A 26,980-nucleotide genomic window follows, 5' to 3' on the forward strand; every position below is an offset into this window, starting at 1 on the left:
AATCCTGTTTATATACAGTCTATGGGGTAATCCCACATATCTTTAATCAGATGCACATTTAAAATTGGAACATAATCTAATTTCAGTCATTTACGTTTTTTATTTCCATCATGTACCGTTTAATAAATTAAATTTTCCCAGCTACTAAGAAGGGGCTATGATCCGCCGCCTTCAGTATCCTTTATTTATACAGACATGACATAATGCCACGAAGATGAATGGCGACAAACTTGTATTTCCCACGTAAACTGCCCAAACCACTCAAATTAGAAAACATTATTACAAGCTTACCATTGTGAATCAGTTCAGGAGATAATTTTGAACACTGATTGGTTATGTATTTTGATTTTGAATAATTGTTTTATTGAATTTGGATCATTTTATTTTTAACAGCAATAAAAAAAAAAAATGTGTAGCTTTAACTATAAGAAACCAAAAAATGACATTTCTAATTTCCCAGCACTTGCATCTCTCAACACACACATGTATTGAGTTCTAAACAAACACAAATGTACATTAAATCCATGGAAGCCTTAGACATATTTACAAAAACTAATGCTCTAAAAAGATTAAAACCCATTTATCACTGCTTTTCATTTAGTAAATTTTAATTACAATACATAATTTTAATATTGTGCAATAAATCACATTTAATATACAATAAAAAAAAAAAACTTCCCAAGAAAAATAAAATTTAAAATCAGGAAAGCATGCTGTTATTTGCGGCAGTTGGATTTGAGTTAGTTAGCAGAATCATTTATCTAAGACCATTGTAGAAAGTCTGGTTGTTCTATATTCAAGAGGGACATGTCCATAATGTTATTGATTCAATATATATATAATATAATATATATAAGAGGGGAAAAAAAAAGTTAGATTGTGTTAAGAGACAAATGAGTGAACAAATGCAGAATTTAACAGACAGAAATATCACAACAGAGCCTAAAGCATTCAGTTTGATCTGAGAATGAATGGGGTCAGGTTTACTGATTAGGTGAGTTCTTGAAAATATGAAGGAACAACGAATTTCAGATTTAAAACCAACTATCAGTGAAAATGCAGACATACCCTACAGTACTTGACAGGTCAATCTAATGCAACTCTCTCACAACCAAAACATGTGTGGACATTGTCTTATCAATGTCATCTTTTAAGACAAATGTCAGGAGCAAGGTCCATCCACCCAAAGCATGCAGTTTTGCAGTTGTTAACTAAAGAGACATGATGTCACTCTGCATGAGAGAAGGTCATATGTCTGATTCAGCCATCAAGTCATTACCCTGGACATATTGCACTGTTAAAAGACACAATGGATTCTTGTAAAGTGTATGGGGTATTTCCAAACATTTCAACAAGAGCTCAAGATTCTTAATGAGTCTCATAAAAGTGCATATTATAGCAAATGCTTCTTGAGTTTCAAACATAAATGGTTTGTAATGAACAAAGAATAAAGCAGACTTGAAAAGCTTTTTGACAAATGGTAACGCTACCAACCATTCCACAAAGAATTCAACATCTTACTGCTGTGTTATGGAGCAAAAATGCCTTTAAAACCGATAGGTACAACTATAAAAAGTGAAACTATAAAAAATATAATGCTGATGATGTTAGCAGTATATTTTATGATAGTTTAATCTCTTTTGCAGCAGACATTGTTTTGCTTTGATATTGTAATCAATACTGCCACAACACCCTCCTTAATATCAAATGAGGCCACAACTCTTCTTCCTTAATATCAAATGAGGTACACTGCTTATATTTTATCTTAAAGTTAACAAATATCAAATATTGCATGCATACGAGTCAGAGGTAGGGCAAATGCATCGAACAGGTAAGCAAACCTCATGTACGCTGTTATATGTCTATAAGCCCAAGTTTCATTTCCCACAGTGAACATCTTTGCAAGGCAAAATGAGTTCCTCATACGCCTGAGGAGATTGAAAGAACAGATAGCCGAATATGCTAGTGATATGGCATTTGGCCTTTGAGGAGCACACTAACACCATAAATGCAGATGTGCTCCTCCGAATGTGGTTAAATGTTCTTGTTTCAAAGCAGTTTGCGAGAGACCAGAAACATCTGAATGGATTCGTCATACAAAGCATTGTATGTTTAACCACTGGGTCCCATTTGCTGGTCGCTTTGCTTATGATCAGCAAGCCACTTCATAATCTGTTGCCTGAGTTCTTCATTGGGCCTGATCTGGTCCATGGTGAGTGGACTGCGGTTGAAAGGGTCTGTCTGGTCACTGGAACAAAAAAAAAAAAAAGACAAGACCAACACTGTTACTTAATCGCATAGCAGTAGCAGTGTTGTTATTGTTAACTAAACGTGTTAAAATAGTTTTTTTGTAAAGCTGAAATAAAATGAAGTAAAATACAAACACTAGATAAAACTTTAACAAAATTTAACTTTTTTTGTGTGTGTGAAAAAGTTGTTAAGTTAAAGTACTAAAATGAGAAAAACTGATAATAAAAATTAAAGATATATAGTATTACAAAACAAAAACATAAAAATGACAAATATGCAAAACAAAATTACTAAAATAAAAATATAAAAAGAGAATTCAAAATGTTAATATATATTATAATAGCATATAAATAATAATAATAATAATAAGTATCAATTATACTGTATACATGGCAGTCTTATTTTAGTGTCATATTTTCCGTTAGAATTTTAGGTAAATTTTTTGTAAGCTTGTTGTGTTTTTGTTGTTGTTGTTTTTTATATGTATTAGTACTGCCATATGACAATATAAATATATATCTTGTGAAGCAATATAAATATACACAGTACACAAACATATAAATGAAAACCTTTATTTTGGATGCAATTAACTGCGAATAATCATTTGACAGCACTAATATGTATATACAGTATATAAGTTAACCTAATAAAAATGACAAAACTAGCTGAAATGGTATATATATTTATATATATGTATAAACCGTAATACATGGCTCACCTTAGTAAATGTCGTGCTATGGTTGAACGGTCCACTGTGACGTTTGAAGAAGGCAGCAGCACTGGATCAAGCATCAAGGTAGACATGATGGGATCCAAAAACTCATCGGGAGCATCAGAGTAGGTCTCCTCCTCCTGCTGATGCCTGTCTGCAAGAGACTGAAAAAGACACACACAAAAAAAAAATCAACAAGGTTACCATAAAAACTTACATAAACATTGACTTTCCTGAGAAAGGTGTGTACCGAAGATAAAAATGCATAGCGATTAATTAACCTTAATTTTATCTGCTAACAGACTGAAAGATACAATCATGTCGCCAGGCTTGTTGATTTTCTTGAGTACACGGACAGTTTGGCAGAACAGAGTGGGTGAATATGACCTTCCATCTTTTGGGACAGTAGCGCAGAAATTTTCTTCATCTCTGTGGCCAAAACAGCATTAATAACAGTTAATGTTATTCATAAATAGAGAAAGAAATTCTGAATAAATCTGATTATATAAACAAAAAGCCTACCCTAGGTTTAGGTAAATAGTACAGATGTCTGACACTAGCTGCTGGGGTTTGAAGTCGAATTCACTGAAGTCTTTTACTTTCAGGGCGCCCATCTTGGGGCCTACCAAGTGTTGTAAAAAGTAGTTGAGCATGGAGATGATCCTCTCAGCCAGAAAGGGGTGAACAAAAAGACCTTTTATCTCTGGAGGGAAAAATGAAAGCATACAAAAATGTTAGTTTTAGTGATATTTTGTACTCCCTAGTACACTTAAAACCAATTGTTTCCCTCTATAATTATTCAAAACCCTTCTGTTCAGGTCTAAATTGGTCAGGTAGTTTATGACCAAAAAAAATAAAATAAATCTGTGATGTGTTAATATTTCAGTGCATTTTGTTTCTTCCACGTCTCTTACCAGATGTGAGGAAAGCCAATGTGCCGATGGTGTCATTTGACATGATGTTGTGGAAGCGACCCAGCTGTCCAAACATCTGCAGACTAGATTCTTTCTCTCTGCGGGCATCAGGGGCCAGACTGTCCCACTCCCCCCGATCCCTCTCCAGCTGGAGGATTTTGATCTTACTTAAGTACTGGAAGGAACAGATGCACATATAAGTGTCACATCTTTAATTAGCCATCCTGATATCAAATATATAAAGGTTAATATGTTAAGGTAATCAACAGCCAAGTAACAGTCAAGCAATCGAACAAACAAAATTTGTTACCACTATGTGCATACAACGAAAGCAATCTGCGTTTGCAGACAAGTACCTGTATAGCCTCGTCAAGTAAGAAGACGGCATCATTCATGAGAAGATTGAGAAACTTCAGGAAGAGCGGTGGATTCATGGCTTCAAGATTTTCAGATGCATAATCAGCAAGACGCTTTAAGGAAAATGTTTTTTTTTAATATATATATATATTGGTTTTGTGAAATTACAAAAAAAAAAAAAAAAAAAACTCCACAGCTACCTAAATATTATTTATAGTATTATAATATCTGTCTGGTTCTCACCTTAATGCTCTCCCTATAACTCTCTTCTCCCCACATGTACTTCAGAATGGCATACATGGGCCTTCTGTAATTAAACTTTTGCTCAAACTGATGAGGATCACCTGAGAAATAGGCCATGGACAAAATCTTATAGAGGCCATTACAATCAAATTAACAATAGAAGAAAATGCAGAAACTGACCAGTGAATTCTATATCTACAAACACTGTGATGAGGGCTTCAGCAAGTTGGGGTGCATGGCGATATGTGCTGAACACCCTTTGGCGTTGGAACATGATAGGCTGGGCAGCGCTAGGTGACAGAGTCTCCATATGGGGCATCACAGCTTCAAGAACCTCTGCCAGCTTTGCCCGCAGATGAGGATTCTTCATTCTGTGAGTAAATAACCTAGAGTAAACAACAAGCCACATGGAATGCGAAATAAGCGTGAGAAACGCAGCATTACTCCGGTTCACACCTATCAACGTTGCCCATGAATACAGTGATGAAGGTCAGGACATGTTCCAAGCTTTCCGCGGAGGACTCCAACACCTCGTCAGAAAAGCGGCGGAGAAATATGAAGAAATTGCCCATGTTTTCAGCAAAGAACTCTGTTGAAAAGGCAAGAGATTTGTTTTTTTTAGATTGCAGCCCACTGAGGTACATAAATCAGGTAACTGCAGGGCTGCACGATTTATCCAATTTCTAATCGTGATTACAATTACGGATGCCACAATTAGATAATCTTTCAAAGGTGCAATTACAAAGAAAAGTGTAATCTTTCGTGCAGTCCTAGGTGACTGTGACGACTTATTTCACAATTTCACAAGATTATATCTCACTTTTTTTCTCGCAGTTCTGCCTTTTATCCTCTGAATTTTGAGTTGACATATCACTATTCTGACTAGTCTCTCCGAGTTATGTTTACATCTTGTACAATTTCTTTCTTTTTTTAAATGCAATTGCCACAATTCTGACTTTTTTTCCTTACAATTCCAAGTTCTAAACTCTCAACAGTGAGTTAACATCTAACAATTTAATATTGCAAGAAAAAAAGTCAAAATTGTGCTATGAGATGTTGCAGTTACCTTATATATATATATATATATATATATATATATATATATATATATATATATATATATATAATTTTTTATTTTTTTTTCCTTTACTGAAAAGAAACACAAAAACTTGGGGGATACCTGGCACAAAGCTAAGCAGGCTGTTCTCTAGTGCAGGTAAGGGATAGGTGAGAGGGATGTATTCAGGACCCTGGTTGCCCAAGCTGAGCTGAACCAACAGGGCTGCGCAGGAGGCTTGGAGGTTGAGGCAGTTTTGTAGCATGGCGGGTTGTGTGGTAGCAGCCTTGGTTGAGAGATAGACTGTCATGAGGCGTTCAAACTGTTCCCGTAGCTCTGCTGCTGCTGGGCCTCCAGTGAGCTGTGCGTCCCGCCACGTCCCCTGCAGCCGGTGTAGAGACTGATTCATCTTCACCATCTGATCATGAAGTCTGACAAACAAATATCATTAAAACATATGTTTATTTGCTGTGAATCAATGTTTCCCAGAAATCCCACATAATGCTGTGTTGAGTTCACCACTACACCCCCATAACTGGTCCTAAATACATACATACAAAAAACAATTTTTTTGTACATATTTTCATGTTTTAAATATTTATTTTAACTCATGCGCTCATTAAGTAACAATTCTGACAAAGCCTTTACAGTTTTGAGACAGCAAATGTTTTGTCTAGACTGATAAAAAACGATAACTTCTGAGTTTTTTTTTTCCTTTTTTCTTTTAAGAAATTAATACTTTTATTCAGCAAGAATACATTAAATTGATGATTAAACTGAGATGGTATAGACATTTACATTGTTACAAAAGATTTCTATTTCAAATAAATGCTCTTTTTTTTTTTTTAGATAATCAAAAAATTCTGAAACAATCTTTTTCAGAAAAATATTACGCAGCACAACTGTTTCCAACATTGATAATAATAAGAAATAAATATATATATATATAAGCACCAAATGATTTCTGAATAATCATGTGATACTGAAGACTTGAGAAATGGCTGCCGCAAATTCAGCTTTGCCATTACAGGATTCAATTATATTTTAAAATATATTAAAAAAGAGAATAGTTATATTAAATTTTAATATCACAAGATTCCTGTTTTCATTGCATTTTTAGTACATATACATACACACACACACACACACACACACACACACATAAGTGTCATGGCTTTTTTTTGATGAAGTATTACCTATGGAAGCCCAAGTGCATGGTAAGCTGTGTAAAGATGAGATTTTCTGTCAGAAGGCTGTATGATTGGGGAAATTCAACAGTTTGTTGAGGGGGCACAGGTATCAGACATGTCTCCTTGTCCAGACCTGTAGAGGAAAGTATAATTTAGAATATAGATCGTTATATTTGAAAAGAAATTAAATATAAGTGCTGGTGATGTTTGTTAAGGTAAAGCACAGGCCATTCACCTCTTGCATGCACGTTTCTGTTACGCCGTTCTTCCTCACTCAGCTCCTTAAGCAAGCAGTATGTGGGGTTAAAGGTCAGGAGTTTGGGTGAGTAGGGTCGAGAAAATGGTTGGCAGAGCTTGAGCAGTGCAGCTCCCAGATTTAAGAAGAATGCATCTGAAGCATACATTTGTAAGAATATCTCGGGCATCTGATTTGCCCATATTTTGGCCCGCCCCATGTTGGCCTGCAGGCAGCCACCCAGCCACGAGAGCAGCAGGTGGCGCGTCTCACTGGACTGCTGAAGCAAGTTTTTCAGGATCTGGTACAGCTTGTCATGAAACTGCCCCATAAACTAGCACATAAGAAGACAAGAAATGAAAGGGGTTAGGTGGCTGGCTTCATCTCATCAAGCCTTAAAACCAAGCTTTTTTTAAATGTTGTGCTCACCTGGTATATATTTGACTCCTGAACCTTAATTTCCTGTGGGCTGGAGCGAGAAGGATTGAGGAAAAAGCCATGGTTCTCAACCACACCAGGAGTTCTCAACAGACATGAAATATTCAGGATCGTTCCTAGAAGCGTTTTCTGATACTGAATCCCACTGTTAGGATCTTTTGGCTGAATATGCTCCGTTAAAACCTAGGATCAGAATATTATAATGCAAAAAATAATTCAGATCTATGTGAAAGAAACTGCTTATGACATTAGCATTTCTAAGAACTGGATCCAAACCTTAGAAATATCCTTTTGCCGACTGAAGTACAGGAGAATTTCCAGGTAGGAATACAGCAGCAGATGACAAAGGTCTAAGTCTTTGACCCGGCCTTGGAAAATATCAAACACTGGCACCATAACCTCCCCGAAGGTCCGCACCTCTTGGTCAGCCAACAGGCTAGCGATGACATCCTCCAAAAACTCCACAACTTCCTCAAACTCTGCGGAGATCACAACACAAACAAAGTCAAACGCCTGGAATCAGTCCAGGACCTTCGAACATATCACATGTCCTCGAATGTGACGCTTACGGGCTCCTCTCACAGCCTCCAGCAACAGGTCCAGGAGCTGCTCATAAACATTCTGGCTGATGTAGATCTCTGGGGTTAGCAGAACAGTGCGGGCATTGGACAGAGTCAGGTTTTTGCACTGCACGGCATACGATAACAACTTCTCCGGGACTTTATTGATCTGTGTTGATTTGAAGCACATTAACACATTGCATTAGGTACAAACAATGCAATCAGGTGAAGAAACAGTGCAATGAGCAGCCACATTTCAATCCTTTTGCACAACCAATCAGGCCGACAAATATAGAGTCTATAGAAAATACCTCCTCTTTAGCTCTCCGGTAGCAGGCGTAAAGGTACGGTATGACACATTTCTCCCCAGCATCACGATCTGCTGAGAGATTCACTCCACTGCAGGAGGTCATGTAAATGAGATGGTTTCCCGGCTCCTGCAAAAGCAGCCTGCTGAACAAAGCCTGGTGGAGCAAATAAGGAATGTTATTCTTAGTCAAAGTACATAACATACGCGTTCATATACATGTGTTCACGACTGATCTGATAGCAGGCAAATCTGGAAAAGAACGACACATTAAGACATGTACCTGCTCTATAGTGTCCATGTTAAGCCAGTCCTGGCCATCAAGATCAGCAGCCATTTCCTCAAGGTATACACAGCATGGTGGGATGCCATTATCTCCTCTTAGACTGGGGTCACCTGGAAAGATATCAACCAACATGGATAAATACAAGCACAATATTTTAATACAACAGTAAATGCATTCTAAGTGCATATATTATGAAAGAAACATATTCACTATTGTTCAAACATTTGGGGTCAGTAAGATATTTCTATATTAAAAAAAACTAAAGTGTCTCATACTCATTAAGGCTGCATTTATTTTTCTTAAAAACAGTAATATTGTGAAATAATATTACAATTTCAAGCAACTGTTTCCATTTTAATATCTTTTAAAATGTCATTTATTCTGGAAAGGGCAACACTGAATTTTCAACATTGATAAAAAATGTAATTAAAATTCTGACATTATTTACTCCACCTTACGTATACAATAGAAGTCAATATTAATCAAAACAGTTACTCTTTTGTATTCCACAGAAGAAAGAAAGTCATACAGATTTGGAGTAAATTATTATGGATTTTTCATCTTTTCTTTTATTCTTTTTATTGAAACCATGATCATTTTTTTTCAAGATTCTTTGATCAGTCAAAGCTTAAAAAGCATTTATTTGAAATGGAAATATTTTGTATGATTATAAATGCCTTAACTGTCACTCTATATCACTTCAATGCATTCTTGTCGAATAATAGCATTTTCTGTCCCATAACTTTTCAAAAGAAGTGTAGAATTCAAGTCTATATGGGTCTCAGATAAAACATTTTCAAACTGCTGCAAACCGTGATAAAGATTTGAATGTCAAACAGACCAGTGGGGTGGACAGAAGATCGATGTGGGGGATAAAGATAAAGACAAATAAGAGCAATACAAATGACGTAATGGGCCAAACTGCGGTAGATGAGGTCATCTGCAGCACTGCCTGGAAACTGCATGTCATCGTGATAAGATCACCGAGACATTCGTCATGTGCTATAAAACATCTTATATTCCTTTCTCACCAAACTATCGAGAAGTACATTTCAGCATACACATTAAACAGATGGATAATAAAAGTATCTCAAAATAGCCATGGTTCTCGGTTGGTTATCATACCTAAAAAAAGTGTCACAAGTCTCTTCTGCTGGGGTCACTGACAGCAGGGGAAACACTGCTAAATTTAACTAATAGCACAACTTAAAGGGCAAGTTTACTGACTTTCAACCAGCTTTGTGTTGATAGCAATATGCAATATGATAACCTAAATAAACTCATGGATAATATGATTGAGCCTTTTTTCACTAAGACCCTTTTTTCTCATAACTAGTAGATGTTGAACTCTCACTGTTGTCCAGAGTGATGAGGAAGATCCTCTGGATCATGTGGTTGATGTTGAGCTGCTCGCAGAGCTCCTGTCGCGAGCGGAAAGACCGGCTGATCGCTGCCACTGAGTCATCATTGTCTTCGATGCTGTCAGACACCGAGTTGTCTGACTCAGACTGGCTCTCTCCTGAATCTACAGCTGCAGGGGAAAACAATCACAATGTGCCATTAAATTAAAGTTATCCTGTAAGTAGAGTGTTCCTTGAATTAAGAAGGCCTTACAGTGTTGCTCAGCTTGACACGGTTGATTTTGGCCAGATGCAAACTGTTTTGCGTCAGCGAGGGAACTGAAGAGCGCTGCGAAAGGGTTCTGTGAGATGTTCTGATTGTTGTTGCCCTGGTCTGTCATTTCCCTGGAGCACGTTCTCCATCAACAGGTGCTTTCCCAGCCTGTCCGGGGAAAATGTGTGAATTAGTTCTAGTATCTAATCCAAGTCCCAAGTCCCATTTAGGTAAATCCTACAGTCATGCTCATCACAAAGTGGTTTACCTACACCATATGAAAAAACACTGTACATTTAAGTGAAAGATGACTCACTATAACGATTGACCCTTCTGATGAGTCAATCAACACGAATTGATTATTCCATCTGTGAGTCATATTCAAGCAAAACAGGAAAGCAGCTAACAGATCAAAAGTGACCTCACAATGACCAACATGATTGCAAAATCGTCAGGTATGCTAACTTGCTAACGTTACACATACGTGTCACATTGATCGCAGCTGTGTACTACGACAGAGGGACACGAAGGCGTCTGAAAAGTTGTAAACCATTGTAATGAGTGACCTAGATAAACATGAGCTTTATAACGTTAATTGAAAAAAGACACTGACAGATCTCCTTCCTAGCTGTCAGGTGTCTTAAGCTAGCTGAGTAACTAGCAACATGCTTAGCAACTGATAGCAGGCTGGTAATGTTCCTAAAACACAGTAACTCAAGGCAACGTAAATTAAATAATCCATGAAATAGCAGAAGTACGCTGTAATATATCAACGTAGATGCATGCCATACCAGGTTTCGCGTTGAAATATGGAAAATCCGACGTGGTTCAGATCAACTGGTCCAGAATGTACGCCGCACGTGACGTCATCGACAGTGGACGAGACGTTGTAATTTTTATGTTTCTTTTTTTCTTCTTTTCTTTTCTCTGCAATTCAAAGTTTATCATAAACCGTAGCGAAGGAATTCCTCTGACAGTTTTTCCACAAAGATGAGACTTTGGAAATGCGCAAGAAGCTGATTGGCTAATCAAATATTACACTTCGCGCTATTATAAGGCCTGGTGTTGTTGTTTTTTATTTGATAAATGCATATTTCTAAACCTTATTTCCAATTAAATACTCTATCTGACGTATTTTTCAGACAGTCCTGCAGACCCTTTCTCCCCCATGATCCTGTGAAAATAATGAGAGCACGGGGTCAATATTTATATAATGAGACAATATAATTAAAATATAATTTATTCCTGTGATGCAAAGCTGAATTTTCAGCATCATTACTCCAGTATTAAATGTCACATGATACCTCAGAAATCATTCTAACATTATGATCTGGTGCTTAAGAAACATTTTGAATTATTATCAGTGTTGAAATCAGAATACTGAACAATGTTGAAATATTCTGGTTAATATTTTTGTTGAAACATTATACATTTGTTTATTCATCATTTTTTGACATTTGAAAATTATAAATGGTCACTTTTTAATTATATATGGTCACTTTTGATCCATTTCATGCATCCTTACCGAATAAGAGTAATTTATTTCTTTAGAAAAAAAATGATAATCTTACTGACCCCAAACCTTTGAATAGTCATGTATGAACACATCTAGAAATTATAAAAAATTATAATCTGGTCAATTTATAAAGCAAATAAAGTATATTCCATGACTCCCCTAACCGTTCTTCAACATTTCTGCCTGCTTACTTAGTTGATGTTAACATGATTAATTTTCAGAATATGTATGCTTTTAGAAACATTATCAGCTCTTGTCATCATCCCACTGAATTTTAAACAGGCTTTCCAGAGCACTTAGAGGAAGTGTCAAGTATCATGAAAACAAATCACAGATCCATGATGACATACTTGATACTTGATTTTGTCTTTGCAGTGGGACACTGCATCACTCAGGCTGCTTATGCTCAGATGGATCTCCAATGACAAAAAGAGTGGGTGCATGTGGTGTGCACAGGACAACTTTTTTTTTACAATTTTTTTTAGAAAACAATTTAAACCAGTAATTAAGGCTCATTGCTACATATCTTTCTTTCTTGCTTAAGTTCAGGCACCTCTCCCTGATACATACCACAGTATCTACTGAGAAGATCATCTTGACCCAGGACAGGCTTATACAGACACTGTGAAAAGTCTTACTGAAGAGGCACATAAGAAAGGCCGTAAGGTATGGGAGGAAAAACCAAAGTTGTTATATGTTGCTGTTTCCAAAAAATATAATATATATATATATATATTATCCTGGGATCGTTCACCCAAAAAAAATCTAATTCTCATGTGATTCCAATCTGAAAGATGTACTTTCCTGTTTGAAACACAAAAGTTATTTTAAAATCGTCTCCATGCTTTTGTCCATGCAGTGAAAGTCAGTGGAGACCAGTATTGTTTTGGACCCCATTGACATTCATTCCATTGACATATATATCATAAAAGTTGAGTAAATAATGACAGAATGTAAATCTTTGGGTGAATTATCCCTTTTGTCCATAGATTTCATCTTTTTTTGTTGAGTCTTTGCCCAGTGTTGGTGACCAGATCATTTTCCCAACTGGTTACTGCAAAAGAGTAGCAGAGAAAGTCTCCTTGTCACACAGTGTCTTTACTCTTTATTCAGGAATGAAGAGACACACAATATTGTATTTTTACACTCAGATATGTTCATGAAGCAGGAGGAGTTTATGTGGCAGTGGCAGATGAGATTCAGACAGGCTTTGGCCATGTTGGAAGTCATTGGTTCAAGGTGAAGACTTCTTCCCTGACATTGTGACAATGGGCAAACCAGTCGGCAATGGTCATCCTATTGCATGTGTGGCCACTACAGAGGAAATAGCTGATGCTTTTAAAGCCAATGTTGTGCAGTACGTAAACACAGTGAGAACCATTATGATAGTATATGTACCTTTAACATCCTTTGAAGAGTTTAAGTAACTTTTTTGTCCCATGCATGTCTTTATTGAGACCTTGTAAAATGCTACTTTAACATCATCATGCTGTAATCTCAAAGAAAAACATTAACAGATGTGTCTTATTTGCAGTGGTGTTGGACAGTTTATAGGTATGGAGCTAGATAAAGACAGAGTGTCCCGAAAACCAGCTACAGAAGCAGCAGCACATCTTGTTCGAAGGTACAGACCTTTTTTTCCTTTCTGAGCTAGCTACATTTACCTAACAACTCTTTCTGACTTGATCAGGCTGAAAGAGGAGAGTATAGTTATGAGCACTGATGGACCATGGGACAGTGTCATCAAATTCAAACCTCCAATGTGCTTCAGTATTGAGGATGCTGAGATGCTGAGTCTCTACATGCATTGACCAGGTCGGTAGTATTTTAACAGTTAATTCAGCATGTGATAACTGATTATCTGAGTCTGCAAATTTGTAATAATTTTGTTTAAAATATAAATAATAAAGTTTGTCTTTGGACTTACAGAACTGCGGGATACTTATCAAAAAAAGGGAACTGTGGATGAAGTTGAAGTTTAAAAAGATTTGTGCATGGAGCAAACTTTATACATTTCATAACTGATGTGATTTGCATTCCTGAATATAACTGTTTACATTCAGAATTCGGTTAGAACAGACAGGTGAATTCACTCAGGCCTGTCAGAATATTTTTTAAATAAAAAGCAGATAAACTATATATATATAATATAAATCACTTTTTATACACAAATACTTCAGCTTCCATAATTTTTATATTAAATATTTGTGCTTAATTGCTCATTACATTTGTACTAAAAAGTGTTGTGGTTGCACTAAATAATGACAATGATTCAATAATGCATGTTTACTGACTAGATTATTTGCTTTTTTCTGAAAAACATGTTTACCCTTTGTCAATATTTTTGCATGACATAATACAATCTTTAAAATAGTGTAAATTAGCCACATAGACAGTATTTAGTGATCTCTGCCAGAGAGAAGGGAAAGGCAGTTTACTGGTTTGTAGTTTTAGATTACATTTAAATGACTAAATGTAATTTAAAAATAATAATTAATTATTATTTTACAGGAAGGGTTAAATGAATAAGTTAACTGTTTTAACTGACTATATTAATTCACATTCTTGCAAACTATTTTCATTCAAACTTTCAGGGAAATTAAAGATTATCATGACGAATGTGTAAGAAATTCATAAACCTTTGTTGGCCACAGAGCTTATTTTCTGCAATAATCCAAAAGTCAATGGGGAAATTCTTGTTGGCTTTTCTTTAAGGGAACCAGGGTTATGCAAATATCTAGGTTGACATTCGAAAATACATCATCACTGCAGCACTCTTTTCCATTTGATTAAGTTTACATTTAAGACTCTTTATATATAAATGCTTGCAGTACCTGACCGATATACGTCCCAGGCTTCTTCTGAACACAGCCGAGTTTGAAGCCAAATCCAGCAACCTCCTTGTGAAGCACACAAAGTCGAGGATGCGGTGGATTTTGGTGTCCCTCTTGATGTGGCAAAGGAGCTTTAAGGAACTGTTCCCTTTTTGGAATATTGTCTTCATAGAACAGCAATGGAGAAATACCCAGCTGAAGTGGTTAAAAAAACAGACACTCTCTCAGTGATAAATCCAAGCAAATACCATAAGAATAATGATTCCCTATGTTTTCTAGGTCATGGCAACCCCACCAATTCCCCAGGGTTCATGTCTGTTCCAAAAAGCAGATTCATTTCATTTTAAAAACACCTGTTTGTTGAGTACTATAAAAATTAGGATCTTGAGCTAAGGCCCTTGGTTAGCCCTCAAGGCCAAATGTCTTCAGTCAGAGAGAAAACATGGTGAATGTTATGACTCCTGATTTCTGTATGAACATGTGCATTTTCATGCATAAGCACCTGTGTGTAATAGTCTCTGCCCTGGATGGAGATGGTGGTTAGGGTGACCTGCTGGCCGCTTTGCCGTATTTTGCTGACGATGCCCTCATGCTCTGCATCCTCCACATGCTCCCCATTTACCGCTAGCACAAGCTCTTCATCCTCCATTCCTGCAGCCTCAGCTGGGCTGCAGTGGTCGAGCTCTCGTAATACATGAGCTATAGAGTGAACATATTACAAAGTGATGGAATCATACTGTATGCTGAAATAATGTCTTCTGTTAATTGAACATTTAAAGCAGGGGTTTACAAAAATATTCGATGCCATGGAACCCCAAATATGATAATCCTTTTCTCGAGGTACCCTCTTCCTATATATATCACATTTATTATAATATTTGTATTTATACATTTTAATAATAATATTAAATACTTATGGCATTTATATTGTTATTACATTTATATTGTAAACATACTATGTATCTAAAATAATATATTATATATTTTTCATAGCCTATTAAATGCTTATTTTGTAATAGTTTTCTCCAAGAGAAACCTCTGCACTAAAGAAATGTATTATTTTAGTATTATTTATATACTATTATAGTTTCTATAGTCAGTTTATAATATTTTGAAATGGCTTTTATTTTTATATTCTCAGTTTTCCTTTAATTATATTTGTTTGTTTTGTTTTGTTTTTCCTTCATTTTTTGTAGTTTTATTTTAATATTACTATTTAAGTTTAATTTATTTTTATTGGGGTTTCAGTTTCAGTTCAGGTTTATTTTCTTTATTAACTTAATGCTTCAATTGAAACTTATTTCAGTTAATTCCCAAGGCAACATCTCATCTAATACAGACTAATCTCTCACTAATATTTTACTGTTATGATATTTCAGCTTTATTACAATTATAATGTTTTAATAGTTTTTATTTTAGTTATTAACGCTGGTAAAGAATCAGCAATTTTTCACCAATGCGTCCATATCGTAACTTCTCTTGCACTAAGAGGAACCCATATCCTAGTGGTCCTAGAGTCAGGTGTAGTGTTTTTGGTCTGTATGGTAAATTATAAGTTTTGGCAAAAGCAGGAACTATGGGTAATCCCATATGATTATAACAACCTTCAATACTGCTGTCAATTACCAAGACAGTCTTTACATTTCTTCACCTGATGGAACAAAGTGAAATCTAGGCATGTCCTGAAAACATAAAGATTACAACGTAAGTAAGGTATTACATACTACACAAGTGCACTTACCATTTTTGACAGTGCTGCATTACTGAGTGCTGAAATCATAGCTCCGTTGATCCAGATCAGCCTGTCTCCATTCTAGACTCCTGCTCTCTCAGCTGGACCCTCAGTCACCGAGCTGAGATGATAACGGCCTCGCTCACCTACTCTCACATATTAAATAAAATGAACCAGAACTGTCCACAATGATCCATGTATTCATACACTATGATGAAATGTTCCCTGAAGCTGTGCATCAACTCCTTTTTAAAACATCTCTTCTAGGGGAAAAGTTCCTCATTTAGTGTATTTGGACATCATAAAACAGACGCCTGAACCTTCAGCATCACCTGAAAACAAGGCACAGGTCACACACATACAAGACTAAATCTAATACACAGTAAGGTATACCGGTAAACTCTTCGAAATCAGGCCTGTCTAGATAACATTAGTTAATGCATTCTCTAACAATAAGCAATACATTTGTTTCAATATTTATTAATCTTAGCTATTAGTTAATAAAATGCAACTGTTTATTGTAAGTTTATGTTAGCTCTAGTCCATTAAATAATATTTAACTTGATTTTTATATCGCGCTCTGGGATACTTGATTGTCATTGGTCAACTGAATCACTAACGCTGTCTTGTGTTAGACAGAAGAAAAGTCACACGTCACTTGTGTGCTACAACATGATGTTAAGTATGACAGAATTTTTGGGTGAACTATCACTTTAATGCTTTGCATCTACTTGGCAATATCATTTGTATTCCAGTGACCATGTGTTTAATTCATAGGGTACAAAGGCCTCATGTTTGCATAAGGAAGTGTCCTTACAGTCGAGTGCTCCTTGTCATCCACAAAGTCCTCATTGACCTCCAAAATACGGTCCCCCTTCCTCAACCCACCCTGCTCTGCGCTGCTCCAAGACTCCACCTGGCGCACCACATGTCCCCTGCAGCCAGCATCCTTACTCAGGAAGAAGCCGAAGCCCTGGCCCTCGTCCCGCTACAGAACACACAGCCACAGATGCACATCAGGCTCTGGAGACAATTCATGCAGTATTCATATGAAATCATCTTTTCTTTCAATCAACAATGATTTATAAATCACTGACTGGATAAAAAGGGTTGAGGAAGTAACCTTTGTCATCGGAGATCACTAAAGTGGGGTTGTCAATCCCTTCTTTTGGGTTGAAGGTGAACTTCCTGTGAAAAACATTTGCACTTTGCTAAACATATTTTCGGTATTTGCCTGTGAGATGCACTGCAAGGCAAAATCTACAAAGGATGCTTTACGTTAAATAAAACTCTTTGACTACTGAAAATGATGAAACTGTCTACACAATTGTTAGTCTGCACAATCGTTGCAATAGAAAACAATATATATATATATATATATATATATATACACACACACACACACACAAAATAACACACAGGAGATTAATATTTAATCTCAGGTTTATGAGACACCTCAGACATCATAAGATCCGAAGAGGGCATTACATAACCAACTGTAATTAAGACAACTGACAACAAACTGCACTAAAATAAAATGAGCCGGCAGAATCCAGCATCTTATTAAGCAAAAGCCAAAGTATAACAAGAAGCTACCTTTCATCAGCATTTTTCGTTTTATTTTGTTGTTATTGCACACCAAATTTCAGTCTCAATTTGTTAGTTCAAACATTTTTTTAAATCACAGAAAATGGCAAAAGACATGTTAATATTGCAGAACAACCTAAAGCCTTGTCTAGGCTACCTTACGTTGTTAACCTTGTCTAGAGCACAATTTGACACACAAATCACACAAAAGATATTCAAAAAGGAGTGACACATTGTTATGATAATGAAAAAAACCCTGAATTCTCACTGAGTACATATAAGAAATAGCTTCTAATTTGTCAAAGATTTGTCATCGTGCAACAAGAAGCAGTTTTCAAGTATTCATCCGAAGTATTACGGAGTAGCAGATATTGATCTTTCCCTCAAACAATCAAATAAAACTCATTTGTCACAGCGTTTTCACAAAATGTCCTAATGCTAAAGTAGATGGATATGTAGACAGACAACCCTTTTAAATCTAACAAGTTAAATTTATTAGAATTATTAAGACTGACTAGATTGAATTGGTTGGCAACAAATATCCCTCTGAGAAATTAAAACCCCCATCCCTTTAACTTCTATTACAGTTACATCATTTTGTACTGGTCCCGGTTCCCGTATCACTGCTCTTCTCCAGTAAGCGCAGCATTTGCCTCACAACGCTCTCCACTCGTCGGAAGTGCATCTTTTTCCAGAAACTCTGGTGCTGTTTGCGACCCCATTCCAGGTCTTTCAGGAAGACCAACAGTTGTTCGCGGACACGGCCTCTGTCCCAGGAAAGAGAATTTTTGCCAATGACGCTTAGAATGGGATGCCAGTCCTCTGAGATGTCCGAACCCTCTGTTACAGAGGACAGGACCTTCACCCGCCGGCCCTCTTTGACCCGAGGACCTCCACGAACATACAGAGACTGTTTACCCACATCTGTAAGCTGGTTCAGGTACAAACTGAGAGGAAGTAGAAGTATTAAACATTTGTTAACATGGAATCAGATACATTTATAAGAAAGATACATATTATTGGAGAATGGAAATGTATTTTTGTACTCACTGGACTGTGTGGATGCGGGGATGTTCGCGACAGGCGTCAGCCAGCATGAGAGCTGCACCATCTCCGATGTTGTTGAAGGCCACATTCAGCTCCTGTAACATATCATGCTGGCCCAGTCTCTCAGCCAGCATTTGTGCTGATTGGTCCCCTAGCCCAGTATGCATCAGACTCAGCCGTTGCAAAGAGTGGTTACCAGACAGAGCTTCCAGCAGATTGCTGATGCCAGCGTCTGTCAAGTAGTTGTCACACAACCTGTGATCAGAGTAAGACGAAATTCACATAAAATGTGAAGAAGATCATCACAGTAGGCTTTGAGACAATGGATGATACTGAAAAAGCTGTGTATAAATTATAGATTAATCTGGATTAATCTGTTAAATAATGTCAACATTTAGCAGCAATGTCTATTGTCTTATTTTTTCGGACTATAGACCCCTTAATCACCTACGTCACTGTGACGTCACCGCTCTAGCTGGAGGCAAAACATAAGGCAGAACTCATAGCAGGTGCGCTAAAAGTTTGAGGTTTTGACTTTAAAACGTCTTCTTGTTGTGTTTTTGGCTGCCAGAATAGAAGGAACAGCACTTTTGTTTCAAAACTAAAGTTTTACCGAATCCTGGCAGACATTCCTTCACAGAAATCAAGAAGACAATTGTGGTTGAATGCAATACGGTGTAAAGACTGGACGGAGAAAACGTGCTAGTTTACGCTTGTCAACATTGCTTCCGCACCTCTTTTTGCCTCCAGCTAAGCCCCGCCCACCCATATAGACCAGAAAATGCGGTAATTGTTTATAGACCAGAATATAGACCAGAAAATACGGTAATTGTTTTCTCTTAGCCCATTACTTTATGGGTCAACACAGTTAAATGCTAAAATAATGTGCCAAATTATTTATGAGAAACAGAAAGAGCTTTATAGCCAGGTATGTTTACACATACAAGGAATCTGTTTTGGTGACAGAAGCTTCCACAGCACAAACAGAATGACAGTGACAAGACAATAAAATAATTAAAATAGGATAAGGAACTAGGAAATAACAATATATTATATATATATATATATATATATATATATATATATATATATATATATATATATATATACATATACACACACACACACACACACACACACACACACATACATACACACACGTTATATTATATTAATATGGCTTTTTTTACTATATTAAAAATCTTTCTTTTAAAGATGCAGATAGATAGATAGATAGATAGATAGATAGATAGATAGATAGATAGATAGATAGATAGATAGATAGATAGATAGATAGATGGTATATGAATAATACTAAAATAACACTAAGATTTAGTAGTAAATTTGGGACATGTGCTATTGGAAGCAGGCTTACTGTAATGACTTAATAGTACAGTTGGGCTCAAGCAGGAGATCTCGCAGAAGAATGCAGGACTCAGGACCCAGGCTGTTAAACTGGAGACTGTAAACACACAGTGACCAAAAACACACACGCGTACCATTAGTTTGTCAGGCAGAAAATCAATAACTAATGAGGTAATTGTGCTTAGAAGTATTTATTACATACTGACTGCATTCTGCAAGGAAAGCAACTGCAAGCAAGTCAACAGTTGAATCCATAATAAAAAGTCACATGTTAAAATGTCCATTAAGACAACAATATCAAGACAAACCAGTCTTTAGTTACTGTAACTTTCACTCAATAAGATGCATTAATTAACAAACGTTTTTGTCATTTCTAAAACATGATTATTAAATCAAATACCTTATTAATATTACTTAATATTAATACATTAATGAAAGTAATTATTCTAGCACTTTTACTGTGCATCTAACAAAAAAAAAGCTTTAGTATCACATGATTCTTCAGAAATCATGCTCATTTGCTGCTCAAGAAAGATTTCTTATTATTATCACTGTTGAAAACAATTGCGCTGCTTACTATTTTTTTGTAAACTGTAATACACACTTTTTTTTTTCTTCAGAATTCTTCAATGTGTATAGAAACTTTTAATCTTTTGGAACATTCTAAATACCGGTAATGTCTTTACTGTCTTTTTTTTTTTTTATCAATTTAATGCACTCTTGCTGAATAAAATTATGAATTAATAAAAAGAAAAATAAATACTGACCAAATTTTTGAATAGTGGTGGGTTTTTTTTGTTTTTGTTTTTTAAAGTTCACCCATACATTCCTTGTTTTCAAAAGCAAAAGCAAAACTTAGTCTGTTCCCTGGTTTAGGGCACTTTTCATCAGGTCATATTAAGAGAACCAGCAAAGACCAGAAACTCTATCTTAGGCTGGTTTAAGCAGGTGAGGTCTGGATGGAGAGCAAAGTAATAATTTTCATTAATTATAAATATGAATCTAATAAAGAAATATATATTCCATCTATTTCTTTTTAAACAGCAAACTGCTAGTTGATGAGCCCTGTTGTGCACTAACTTGCTGTATTTCAGACTTGTATTAAAGATCAGTCTGCTTCAGGTTGCCAATTTTATGCACAGAACTACATGATTCAAGCATGCAAAACACAGACTAGTTTTCTCTATAGTAAGAGCACGTCTCACTTGAGGTTGCTAGTGTGATGGAAGGCTGGCCAAAGCATCTGCAGTAACTCTGGAGTGATGTGGCAGGAGGAGAGGTTGAGCTCATTCAGGTGGAAGCTTGAGCTCGTGCAGCTCAGAACCATGCTCAGAACGAAGCACTTGTGTGGCGTCATGCGTACATTCGACAAGTTGATGGTCTTGATGGACTGGAGGACTTCAGCTGTGAGTCGAGGGTTCTGGAACTCATACAGCAGGACCAGAAGATCCATGAGCTCCTCAGGAGGCTGCTTCTTCTGACTCTCCTTGATCAGGTGTTTCCTCAGCGCACGGGTGATCTGGGAAACCGTGTGACTCTTGATGCTGCATCCAAGCTGGTCTAACAGCCTCCGGTTCCCGTAATGAAGAAGTCCCCCCATGAAGATAGGGTAGAGTTCGAACGCTCTTGTGTAGGTTTCCTCCTGTGGCTGTGGACCATGCACTCCCAGCAGACTTTGTTCCAGCTGGTCCAAAACATCTTCATTGAAGCTGTCCTCCGAACGAAACATTTCTGCCGTCATGGTGTTTGCAATATGCCCTTTGCTGAGGCTGCTGACCTGCTCAAAGAGTTTCGGGAACAACTTAAGCAAATTGAAAACGGCAAAGATTCGGAAAGGTATGATTTTAGAGAGGATGCTCAGGAGGCTCGTGATGTCCTCACCGGCGTGTCCCAAAGTCTCCGAGACTTCCTTAGTCAACTTCTCCAGGACGCTTTTGTTCTCGCCAAGAACAACATAAATAGCTGCTAGATATTCCTGCATGGCGGGAACAGCAAACACGTAGCGCCTACCACCAGATTCAGGATCTCTACCATGATCATTGCGGGGAACCAGAAAGAAGTCAAGCACATCTGTGCGAAACACCGCCAGCTGCTCGAGCTCTTCGTCCGTTTTAGTCTTTCCGCCAACCCACTGCTCCAGTTCTTCAGCGGAGAACGACGTCCGCTTGTTGGTGACGCCATCAAAAGCTAGTTTACCAACAGTACGGACCACATAGAGCATTAATGAGTTCTGTTGCTCTTGTGATGAGACGTTTCCATCCACGGTTATCACTTCTCCTCCAAAGTTGAGCCTCATGAACCTGGTGTAGATGCCAGTGAGAGTTCGAATTGGTGACCTTGTATCAGTAAAATGCAATAAATGAAGAGTGGCACATGTAAGCCAGCAGTAAGAAGGTAAGAAGCAGGCGGTTGCTAGCTGACTCTCCCGCTGTAGATTTAGGTAAAGCATCTCTATGAGCGTCTCGGCTGCCTTGCCCGGCTTGCCTTCATTCTGTTGCAAGAGCCTGCTGGTGAAGTAGGCACTCTGGCGATCAGGATCACTGAAGCCACAGATTTGTACATACCGATTTATGTATTTTTTAGGAACTCTGTCAACAGCAGATAGTCTCGTGGTAACCAAAATGCTGGCCTGTAAGAAAAGCAACAGGTCTTAGCAGCTATTCATTACAATAAACTTTTATCTAAAGGTGGGGGTCAATGAAAAGTAATTGTCCCCATGTGCTTAGTTCTTAGACATGTATTCTTTGAAATATACATTTAAATATACTGCATACTGCAATTTACGTCACAAAACCTCCACCAATTTAATCTGGAGCACGACATCATTCAATATGCCAGGTCACAGAGTAAAAAGCTCCAAAGATCTGAGCCTCATACCTCAGGTAGCAGGTATTTCCTAAGCAGATTAACAACAACAGCCTCTGATGGGAGAGCCTCATTGGGATCGCTGCATAACTCTGTGGAACCGATGCGAAAATCCAGCTTCATCTTCTCCATTCCGTTGAAGATGAAGAGGACATCCTTAGCCTTGTCATTATCTCCACTAAGATAAGGTGTCTTGCGAAGGTGCAGGTATTTCTTGCCCACAAGGTCTCGAAGGGATGTCGGCTTGGATAAATGGGAAAGATCCTCACAGGAGAAGGGCAACACAAGTTTGAACTGGGAGAAAACCGATCCAGCACACCAATCCAGCATCAGTTTACGGACGACAGTACTTTTCCCTGTGCCGACAGCCCCATACAGCAAAACATTAAGTCCTCGTGATTTGTTTCTATTAATGTTAGCATCAAACAGCTGCTCAGCCGTGAGAGAGGGACGTGGAGATGTGCCTGTCTTTTCTTTGAAGGGGTTAAGACCTCTGTCCTCATCTGGATGACGCTCTAAGATAAGTGGCTCCACATGCATAGTTTCGGTAGAAAAGTAGCCACCGAATTGTCTCTCCTCTCGAGGAAGGTGACTGAACCATAATGTCAGCTTCTGTTTGTGGATCTCAATGGGATCTGGGGATTAATTATAACACAATCATGAAAGAAACTGCTATTTTACGAGCTGATTTTGTATGAATTTGTGGGAAATTAATCTCATAAATCAATAACATGGAGTAATATGCCATCGAAATGTAAATGATTGATACGCAAACTCACCTGTGATGGGTTCACAGGTACAAAAGAACCTGGGGGTGGATCCAGAGATGGAATAGCACATAGATGTTCTAAGTTCTCTCCATGTATTTTTATAAGAGCTTGTTGTCTTGCTGATGAGACATAACACAAGTAACATCAAAACATATTCACTGAAAACACACGAAAAGGAGAACATTATACTTACGTTGGAAATGAGAAGTGATGGCGATTTATGCTACCACAGATGCCAACTGTTCGGAGGTTTAAGTTAAAGGCTGAAATAAACAATCATTATTTCTTTAATTATCCAAACCAAAAAACTAATTTTCAGAATTATTTTACAAAGAAATTATTCAGCAAAGACAAAAAAATCATCAAAGAAATCACAGCTTCCATAGAAATGTAAAGCTGCCCAACTGTTTCCAATATTGCTAATAATAGGAAACATTTCTTTGGCACCAAATCAGCATATTAAAATGATTTCTGAAGGATCATGTGACTCTGAAGACTTAAGTAATGACTGCTGAAAATTAATCTTTGCCATCACAGGAATAAATTACATTTGGAAATATATCACAATGGGAAGTTATTTCAAATTGTAACAATATTTTACAATATTACTGTCCGTACTGAATTTTTGACATAACAAATGTAGCCTTGGTGAGCATAAGAGACTTTTGATGGACTTATGACCACAAATAAATAAAAATAAACCTAACATTTTAATATTTTAAGTCTATCAAAAACCTACTTTTCCGAAGAGCCCTGGTGTGAAATTTGCAGCAGATATCTCTTGGCGACCCTTGGCATCTCCATCTTAACACTTCTGTTCCAGACGGCCTCCCAAATCGCCACATTTCGACTTTAAAATAACCCTTAAAGGATGATATGTTTTGTCATAGAGACTCAAAAGGTTAAACGGGTCTGGAAATTGTGTAGAACAGGTAAACAAATGCTACTATCAACACAGCAACGTAAATGTACCTGGCAAAATCAAGTCAAACCTTGTAAGGTCCCTCCTCTGGCTTTGTGTTTCAATGACACATGACACTTAGGCTACACAGTTACATGATACACAAGTTCATTTAACAACACACCCAAAGTGTTCATTTTGGTAATGTCCACGATCTAAAGAAACTGCATGATGCATCACTAAGTGTGACCAATGAGCTATTTAAGATAGCTCCTAATTCAAATCCAGGCAGGAAGAATACATACATTTAAAAAAAATTATAATAATTCTTTACATATGCAAGATTAACTGAAATTCATCACAAGTTAATGTTAATGATTGATCAAGACAAGTGATTGGTCTCCGTCTGTGTTTAATACACAACCAAACATGTTTTCTCTCTAGTGAATGTGATGACGACTATGAGCAAGACACTATGAAGGTGTGACCTGTCACCACACCTGTGCTTAAAACCAACACTGGAAACTCATTTTCATGTTATTTACAACATAATTCATCCAGAGACCAGTTTAGACCAGTGGCTGCCAACTTCTGTTGTAATAATAAATAAATAAATTACAAAATATGACATCAGCTGAATGATGTACATGTTTATTTTAGTTAAGATTTGATTTACGATTATGTTAATATAACTACATTTAAATAATGTTGCGATTTATTGGTGTCCGTCACAAGCTTAAAGAAAGCTGTAAACACAGCTCTTTAAACCTATTTACAACTGTAGGTTTTCTCTTTTAAAATAAAACCACTACTGTTTTCCGGTATTTTGCTTTTCCGCGTACTGTGTTCAATCACGTCAACCATTGAGTAGTACAGCTGCCACTCTCTGTAAATAGCAGGCTACAGTAAATTCAAAACTCATTACAAGCATGTAATTTGTTTAGTTTATCATCTGACTTACATAGCCCTGCCCCACAAAAAAAAAAAAAAAAAAAAAGGAATTCCATATACAAATGCAATTTTTAAATATATACGGATCAAACAGTTTGTCTATAAATGTGTGACCGTGCCCGTTATGAATTCTCAAGCGTAAATGAAAGATTCCATATCGTTCTGTTTTGGAATTTGACGCAAACTCAGCTCTTATTTGCTTTCAGAAGGGTCATGACTTTCATTTCAATATTTATATCAACCGTTAGGTCACTGAATCAGAGCAACGTAGCGACTGCTCTTATTCACATGAGAAACCAGACGTAACGATTAAGATGCTGGTAATTGCTGTAGATCTTTACCTAATCTAGAGGCTCTATATAAGGTGAATTCTCCATTGACTTCCTCAGGATTCTACCAGCGCTCTGTATCTGTCACGCGGAACACAGCCGAGGAAAGCGTCCATTCCTCGGCAGAATGATGAAAGCGTACCGCTTCGTCTTCCTGATAAGTCCGTCATAGTACCGCCCACATAAACAAATTTCACCTTTCAACCTTGCTCTTTTTTCTGTCCATTTCTTAAGAATTTTTATATTATATTGCTTTTTCTGTTATATATTAATCCATAAGTAGTTTATTATTGAAATGTATTTTGTATGTTTTGTACTTACTGTTTTTTACTGTTTGTTTTGTGCGTACTTTAATATTTGTTGTTTATTATTGCAATATATTTTCTTTTATAAATAAACTTTGCACTTCGTTTTTACTTCGCCATTTGACTAAATAAAAGCCATAAACTAGACAGTGAAGTCTCATATGCTGATTAAGCACTTGTGTATTCGTAAAGTTATCCTATCAGCAGATTTAAATCTACAAAAGACAAGCTTTCTTCTGTGCTGATTGGGTTTTAAGTCTGAAAGTGCCACCAGTTAATGGTGTATTCAGACAGCAAAATCATTCTGCATTTCACAATTTTATAGGCCTAACATTAATTTATTTTATACAATTTAACTTAATGGCTGTTTTACTTTGGACTGCACTGATCAAAATGACACACCTACAGTTTCCAGTTTCAAGTCCAACTAGTTCTATATATGGACCTGTGTTCCTAGAGGATGATGAATGCTTCAACCACAAGGGATTCTGGGTTATTCAAAACAGTTCCTAGAAAGGTTCTTTGATAAAGCATACAGGTGGAGCTGATTAAGTTTCTTTTGCACATGCTATTCTTCAGGTTTAGTTCAGTGAGTCAGAATTAGTCAATGTGAAA

The 26,980-nt window shown here is 36.9% G+C and overlaps 3 protein-coding genes and 1 pseudogene across 4 annotated transcripts; 1 reads left to right on the forward strand and 3 right to left on the reverse strand.

Moving 5' to 3' along the window:
* Positions 1-345: 345 nt before the first annotated feature.
* LOC113058441 (ubiquitin conjugation factor E4 A-like) lies at positions 346-11,140 on the reverse strand. 2 transcript variants are annotated; one of them, XM_026226352.1, is made up of 20 exons: positions 10,955-11,140; positions 10,164-10,331; positions 9,904-10,080; positions 8,547-8,659; positions 8,268-8,420; positions 7,966-8,125; positions 7,673-7,875; positions 7,388-7,579; positions 6,959-7,292; positions 6,730-6,856; positions 5,657-5,964; positions 4,933-5,065; positions 4,657-4,847; positions 4,477-4,577; positions 4,233-4,346; positions 3,877-4,051; positions 3,485-3,665; positions 3,244-3,391; positions 2,969-3,126; positions 346-2,248 (listed from the first exon to the last, which is right to left on the reverse strand). In XM_026226352.1, exons 2-20 carry the CDS (start codon positions 10,288-10,290, stop codon positions 2,113-2,115), a joined length of 3,231 nt encoding a protein of 1,076 aa, XP_026082137.1. In that variant the 5' UTR covers positions 10,291-10,331; positions 10,955-11,140; the 3' UTR covers positions 346-2,112. The 2 variants fall into 2 exon arrangements, with proteins under 2 accessions (XP_026082137.1, XP_026082138.1); XM_026226353.1 differs by lacking the exon at positions 10,955-11,140 and adding an exon at positions 10,480-10,614.
* Positions 10,942-13,949, forward strand: LOC113058906 (ethanolamine-phosphate phospho-lyase-like; annotated as a pseudogene).
* Positions 13,950-14,253: 304 nt separating this feature from the next.
* LOC113058907 (Na(+)/H(+) exchange regulatory cofactor NHE-RF3-like) lies at positions 14,254-17,730 on the reverse strand. Its single transcript, XM_026227169.1, has 6 exons — positions 17,708-17,730; positions 17,343-17,433; positions 17,063-17,233; positions 16,566-16,577; positions 15,016-15,225; positions 14,254-14,708 (listed from the first exon to the last, which is right to left on the reverse strand). Exons 1-6 carry the CDS (start codon positions 17,728-17,730, stop codon positions 14,481-14,483), a joined length of 735 nt encoding a protein of 244 aa, XP_026082954.1. The 3' UTR covers positions 14,254-14,480.
* Positions 17,731-17,842: 112 nt separating this feature from the next.
* Positions 17,843-26,230, reverse strand: LOC113058443 (NLR family member X1-like). Its single transcript, XM_026226354.1, has 9 exons — positions 26,073-26,230; positions 24,619-24,742; positions 24,073-24,142; positions 23,889-23,998; positions 23,122-23,744; positions 21,450-22,873; positions 20,255-20,341; positions 18,883-19,134; positions 17,843-18,779 (listed from the first exon to the last, which is right to left on the reverse strand). The coding sequence occupies exons 2-9, from the start codon at positions 24,722-24,724 to the stop codon at positions 18,425-18,427; spliced, it is 3,027 nt and encodes a 1,008-aa protein (XP_026082139.1). The 5' UTR covers positions 24,725-24,742; positions 26,073-26,230; the 3' UTR covers positions 17,843-18,424.
* Positions 26,231-26,980: the final 750 nt, after the last annotated feature.

This window comes from Carassius auratus, chromosome 40, assembly GCF_003368295.1.
Source record: "Carassius auratus strain Wakin chromosome 40, ASM336829v1, whole genome shotgun sequence".
NCBI classification, from domain to species: domain Eukaryota; kingdom Metazoa; phylum Chordata; class Actinopteri; order Cypriniformes; family Cyprinidae; genus Carassius; species Carassius auratus.